At 42.8% G+C, this 6,617-nt stretch overlaps 1 protein-coding gene across 1 annotated transcript; it reads right to left on the bottom strand.

Moving 5' to 3' along the window:
- Nucleotides 1-361: 361 nt before the first annotated feature.
- On the bottom strand, nucleotides 362-4,584 carry HOXA11 (homeobox A11). The gene is made up of 2 exons (XM_085307543.1): nucleotides 3,788-4,584; nucleotides 362-2,346 (listed from the first exon to the last, which is right to left on the bottom strand). The coding sequence occupies exons 1-2, from the start codon at nucleotides 4,392-4,394 to the stop codon at nucleotides 2,114-2,116; spliced, it is 840 nt and encodes a 279-aa protein (XP_085163669.1). The 5' UTR covers nucleotides 4,395-4,584; the 3' UTR covers nucleotides 362-2,113.
- Nucleotides 4,585-6,617: the final 2,033 nt, after the last annotated feature.

Here is a 6,617-nt window from a genome sequence, read left to right as displayed (position 1 = left end):
GGCCACTACCAGCAATTCAAAAGTAGCTCTCCTGAACACATGTGGTCTGAAGCAAACAGCAATGTCACATCAACCCCCGGAACACAAGACCTTTCCCTGCCTGCATCGTACAAAGGATAAGGCAAGGGCTATTCATGTAGTGAGATATGAACATTCTTTATTTCCATTTTCCCCCCTGTAACTCGCTCAAAAGATGCTTGAGCAAGGTTGGGTTCACTTGTTCATTCCCCACTAAAAAGTGAAGATTCATAAAGGAATYATAATTAGTCCCAAATGACTAAACAAGGCCATGAAGAATTTCGGATCCTAAACTTACATCATATAAAGTAATATGCAGTAAGGTAACACCAGAGTAAAAATATAAAGTTTCCATTTTTTTTATTTTCCTTGTGCGCTGTTTCACTGTATACATGCAACCAAATACTTTCGCATATTAAAAGAAAACTGTATATACATATAGATGATACATATTGAAAACAGTGATGTCATATAAAGATATTGCATTTTGTGAACTGTGTCAAAGAAATTACATCCATTTGGTAAATTTATTGTTCAGAAAACATTCTTATCACCACGTTGTTGCACATGTAAAGAAATCCCACATCCTCTAGCCTCAAAGGAAAAAAATATGAAAAAAAAGCATTTGAACAAAATAGGTCATGGGTTCTTCTTTTATTATTTACAAGTCTTGTAAAACACCGTTCATGTATGAAATATACATTCAGATATTCTCAACAGCAAATTACCTTAACGATAGAACACCGTATCCTTTGTAAACTGATATAGAATTTTAAATATTTTCCTTTTTTTTCTTTTTCTTTTTAAATTGCATTTTTTTTCACGCTTTGGTTCCTGCAGGGAAATATATATATTTATAGATATTTAAAATAACTCCAAACAACTCTCCATTCTTTGCATATGTCGACTGTGCGACAAAGTAGAGCTCGTGACATTTAAAGTAGACAACAACAAAATTACCATATTTACATTGTTTGGCTTCTGATTAAACTCCTCGCTAGTCACYTTCTAAAGAACATGCGATTAAGTTATTTTAATGATCCAATGTTAGTGCATTGCACAACTCCAAGTTTCAATTAAGTGTTGTGTGGTATTTGCCAAACTGTCGTTCTCCACAGGTATTTCCTGAAGAAAGTTTGTGAGTCAGAAGCCAGAAGGTTAGTTTCCTTTATGTATTTGTTTCTCTTAAAACATTGAAATTCACACTTTTTTTGCCATTTTATTTTTAGCATTCATATATGATTTGTCTCCAAAAAGATGGCAACACACAGTCAGTTGTCATAAATAAAACGTGAGCTAATTAAAATTTGCTAAATCTTTGCTTTTTTCAGTGATTGTTTCTTTACGATATATGGCAAATTTATACCTGATATTCTTAAAGTGAATAATTAAGCCTTTCATTTACTTCTCTTTCTTTCCTCTACCCATTCCTTACCACCCTTACCCCCAAAGGAAACACGATTATACCCATCACTACATCCATATTACAACTGCTAGTGATTGGCCTCATGAAGGTGTAGATATGTCATTTTCCCTCTTTAATTCTCTTTCTCCCTCCTTTAATTCTCCTTTCAAACCAATGGTTAAGGGAGCACTGCCTCTAACACAGACATTTTCCTCTAGGAAGGACAAAATATTATTTCTCAAAGTTTGTATACTGCAGTGGTCCTCGTTASGTCAGCTCGACATGGGAAATCTCCATAAGCGTGTTCCACAGCAAACCCGGGGATTAGGACAGACAGACAGACCCCGGCTAGTCAGTGTACACAGAGGTGCCGTCCCCACTCGTGACTCCCGGAAGCCTTAGCAGGGTGAACCGCAGTGCTTGGAAAGGTAAGAGGTATGGATTTTGCACTCAGAGGTGACGTGCACGTTAGAAATGGATGCCATGTGTGTCAAAATCAAATCGATTCCAGTTGATATGTAAATATATAAAAAAATCATTAAAAGTCCAGAGTAGATTTACATTTATGTAAAACCTTGGATTCTTCTAGTCCCGTCAGATACACACCTCCTTCCTCCATGTAACCCCGTGGCTTGACCTTGTCAAGGGCGAAATCTGAATTTAATCTCGTCTTGAAAAACGCTATGAGTTTTAAAGTAGTGGATTAGCTGAGTAATATTGTAATCGGTCCCTGTTAATTTTTTTTTCTTTCATTCTTCTGTTTTGAAACCATATTTTTACTTGGCGGTCGGTCAGATTGAGCATTCGGGAGAGCTGCAGGCGTTTCTCTTTGTTTATGTAGACACTGAAGAAGAATTCCCTTTCTAGCTCTCTAATCTGATATTTGGTGTAGGGGCATCTCTTTTTACGGGTGCGTTGTCCACCTGTGGAGCGAAAAAAGGCAGAGGCGTTTGAGACTGCCGGAGGTGGGGGCTGAGCACAGCGGCGACGCGTAGGGCGAAACGCTCCCGTAGGGAAAACGCGCGTTTTGCTCGCTTCGCGGCCCGCGCTGGCAGGTCCCTTGCCGGGCGCCAGCCCTCCGCGGCCGCGGGGCTGTGGGGAGCGYGGGGCCGGGCCGCCCCCCCCCCCCCTCCCGCGCAGCGCAGCGCGGTGCAGCGCCGCGGCCGCGGGCCCCGGGAGGGCAGAGCCCGCGCGGCCCCCCGCTCCCCGCAGCCTCCCCTCGGGCGGAGGGTGCCTGCGCGGCCCTTTGTGCGCTGCTCCGCGGGGTTGCCGCGCACACCGAGCTAACCGCGGACAAGGGCGCAACCCTCACCTGGTTGCCTTCAACCAGCCGGCGCGGTATCAAGCGTAAGGGACGCGTTTCCGAGCCCTGCCTGCCTCGACACCGCACCCACACGGATTTCTTTCTCATTCTCTAAACCAAGCCCGGCTACACCTTCCCAGCAGAGAAAAAGCCACTAAGCCTGCTACTAAGTCCCTGCATTCTCCCTCCGCCTGCAATTTTAAAGCACGCTCTCGACGATATCAAGGTATTCTCCTCTCGATTAGCCATTATCATTTTAAAGTTCATTAAGCAGAATATAAAAGGTTTCAAGGTTCAGAAGCCCTTTACATTAAATATAGCTGCTTTCCCTTTAAAAGCTTCCTTTTCTGGTACAGTTCATTGTCGAGGTATTTTTTCCCCGAGCTGTATACTAGCTTTGCCTTTTAAAAAGCCCACATAAAAAATCAGACTTTGACAGATTGAATAACAATTGTAAGTAACAAACTGTTGGACAGAAGGCAACACGTAATTGCCACAGTGCCTTAGTAAAATGGCTTCCTTTAGACAAAAAGGCCAGCTTTAGGTTAATTTGTTTCTTTTAATATATTGCTACAGTTCAGGCGGCTACTTTATCTGTTAAACACTATTCTAGTGCAACCGTTAAAACGGCGATGGCTTTGAATTCAGCTCCTAACTAGACTTCTGGTGCAACACATGGCTTTTATAAAATCACTGGATTACATTGATATCAAAGGAGTCAGGATCTCCTTTTTTTTGCCGAATTTACAGGCACCAAACATACGTTATTATATTTTCGAGAGTTGACCACAGAGCTCTTTTTTTTATTATTATTTAAAAAAAAGAGAGGAAGGAGAAAGATTTTTTTTTAAGGCATCCATTGCCCGGTGGGTATTTCACGGCCAATTTCAGCACTAAACACGTGATCTCGCCTTTTATAACAAAGTTTTGTTGGGGGAAATCTAAAGGCCCTTCATAAACCTTATATGCTTATAAAACAGCATATAAAAATTTAACAGCGGTGGTGCGCTAGATTTCAACCTCCCTTTCATAAAGCGCTCGGGCGCTGCCTTTATACGTACTGGAGCTGCCGGATTTCTCCTCATTGTTGCCGGAAGATGACTCGGGGCTGCTGCTGCTCTCCGGCCGCCTCCGCCTCTCCTTCTCGGCGCCCGCCGCCGCCGCCGCCGCCTTCTCGCCACTCTTGTCTCCTGCATAGTCCGCCGCGGCCAGGTTTTCCGTGGTGCCATAAGCCGTCTCGAAAAACTGGTCGAAAGCCTGAGGCAGGACCCCGTTCCTGCCCACCGTGCTATAGAAATTGGAGGAGACGTTGGTGCTGGGGTGGTAGACGTTAGCTGTGTTTTTGCCGAACATCTCGCCCATGCTAGCAGTGTTGGTGGAAGGCAAGCAGTCTCTGTGCATGATCTCCTCTGCGGAGTAGCAGTGGGGCAGATTGTTCCTGGGGTGCCATTTACTGGAGGGATCAATGGCATATTCCCTGAAGGTAACTTCTCTCACAGGTTGGACCTGGGGTAGGTTGGAAGAGTAGGAGTATGTCATAGGGCGAGAAGACGGGGTCTGGGGCAAAAAAGAAGGGAGGCTGGAAAAATCAGGACCCGAGACGTAGTAAGTACAACTTGGCAAATACATGTTAGAGGAACAAGGAACACGCTCATCAAAATCCATCATTAGGGCTACCTCGGGCTCTCCGCATTAGCTGAGCTTAACATGATTCTCTAATGCAGCTGCCTCTTTGAAGCAGATCCGTGAAGTAAGAAATTTGGAGACGTAAGCTGACGTGGAAAGCTATCCCCATCCTTAGCAGGGAGGTGCTGGCCACGTGACGCCGCGCTGCAGTTGACAAGCTGCGCGCACGGGCCCTCCGCTCTTTGTAGCCATCTCAGGGGAAGCAACAGATCGTCACTTCGCTAGTCTCCCCCAAAAAGCACGCAACTCTAACGCCCCCCAGGTCCGCCTTGGGTACCCTTAGAGGACAGAAAGGSGCATGCCTCTTCCCCATACTTGGCCGCCCGGCCAGTTGCACCCAGGCGCTCTGGAGTAGAGAGAATTAGAAATTCCCACAGTGTTAGGTGAGACCTTTTCGCTTGTTTGTTTGCTTGCTTGCTTGTGTGTGTGTTTGCTCGTTGGCATACTCGAAAAGGAGAAGAACAGGAAAAATTAGGTAACGATTTGTTCTCGAAAGCTGCTTCCGAGCTGAAAACGTTCCTTAAGAAATCGGTCGGATTTTCTTTTCTTCTTCTTCTTTTTTATTTCTTTTTTTTTTAATTATTTACTTTGGTTTGCTTTCCCCCCACCCCCCACCCCAGAAAAAGAAAAGAAAAAAAAAGAAAAAAAAAAGCCCTCACCCTGCAGGGTTTTCTGGAAACGGTACTAGGAAGAATGTGCCAGGGTCAAGTCTGTACTGATTTTCATGGTGAATAGATTACATGCTTGCATTCATGTTCACTTCCGAAGCGCTTAGTGTCTTCCTTCCCTTACTTACATATTAACCTCAGATACCCTGCGCGGCTTCATCCAAGCTTTACTAGAGGTAGTTAACAATATTTGATCCCYAGAACGCAAGTTTTCTTTCTTCATGCCCTCCAAACCGTTCCTTGCTTTATTTGCAGTGCCAGAAAGTCCTTTAAATAGCAGACCACTGATCAAAAAAGTGTTTGCTGATCTCCTCGCCTCAACAGTGCTGCTAAATACTTGGGAAACCAGTGGATGTTGGGCTATCCCTCTTTGACAAATATTCTAAGTTTAATTGCCAGAAGCCTAGTTAAAATTATTTGACATACTATTAACCCCTAGGAACAAACTTGCAGCACAAAGATACTTTCCTTTTTGCTTCATACCGTCGCTGAAGGCTGAGACCCAGGGAGACCTATTTTAAAAACGTGGTTAAACTTTTACTATTGTTGCATGAAAGGGATGATATAGAAAGCGGATTGTACAGGGCAGAGACTAAAAAGTACTTCTCTGCCAATAAAAATGCACACCCCACCGAATGTGTAGAGCCAAAGAAAACAGAGAAATACGCCAAAGAATACAGCACCTTTAGAGGCATGGACATCCTTAGGCTGTTGGAAAAAAATATTTTTTTGCTATTCTGATGCTCGATTTCAGAAAAGAAATATTTGGGTTCCGGCTGGATTTAATCAAAATAGAAAAACAGAAYTGCAAACAACTACTATGAAGTTGGTGATCTTATGAAATTAGACGTATTTCAAGACCCAAGCCATTTTGGAGACTAATGGGAGGGAAAGTAAAATGTTAAGGAAATAATATTTGGATATGACCCCCCACACCCGCTCCTCTGCAGTGCTGTAGAAGTATTTATATATCCGGAGAAAGTTCTATAGTAAATTCTGGAGAACTTCGGTATTTAAATGTCAACATCGATTTGTTTATTTATTGCTTAGCTTATCGTAACTGACTCAATAACAAATCTAATCATGTTGTGCACAGAGAAAATATTCTCATTATGTATTTTCCCTACATTATAGTTAACTATTTCATTTGGATTCAAGTTGTAAATATCAATATTATCAAGTAATTACTTTGTAGTGGAGTAAACTAATTTATTAGCATTAATGTTTATATGCCTTTTTCTTATTTTACAAGGGTTACCATTCACAAATCAAATGCTCTGGACGTATCCCTGTAATGAACTCTCTATTTTGGTTTGCTGCAAGAASTTCTTATGCTTGCTCCGTGTTTGGTTGCTGAACTTGAAATTAATGAAATAATCTTCGAGTTTGACATATTTGCTAGAAAGTGGATGGAAAGAGATCGCATGTCGTCAAAACTGCTAGCAGAAGACTGCATTGTCGTTAAGGGATTGTAAAAGTGTTTGAGGCTTTTCTCTCTGTCTGTCTGTCTTTCTGTCTTTCTGTCTCTCTCTCTCTC

Source organism: Rhea americana, unplaced genomic scaffold, assembly GCF_003343005.1.
Source record: "Rhea americana isolate MKP2758 unplaced genomic scaffold, rheAme1 scaffold_26, whole genome shotgun sequence".
Taxonomy (NCBI): Eukaryota; Metazoa; Chordata; class Aves; order Rheiformes; family Rheidae; genus Rhea; species Rhea americana.
This window is presented reverse-complemented; position numbering and strand designations above follow the sequence as displayed.

Bases quoted from the DNA above. Each gene is read 5' to 3' on its own strand.
- HOXA11 (XM_085307543.1), bottom strand. From the start codon at position 4,394: ATGATGGATTTTGATGAGCGTGTTCCTTGTTCCTCTAACATGTATTTG. The intron at 2,347-3,787 runs GTACGTATAAAG...TTCGCTCCACAG, and splicing joins GGAGAAATCCGGCAGCTCCA to GTGGACAACGCACCCGTAAA.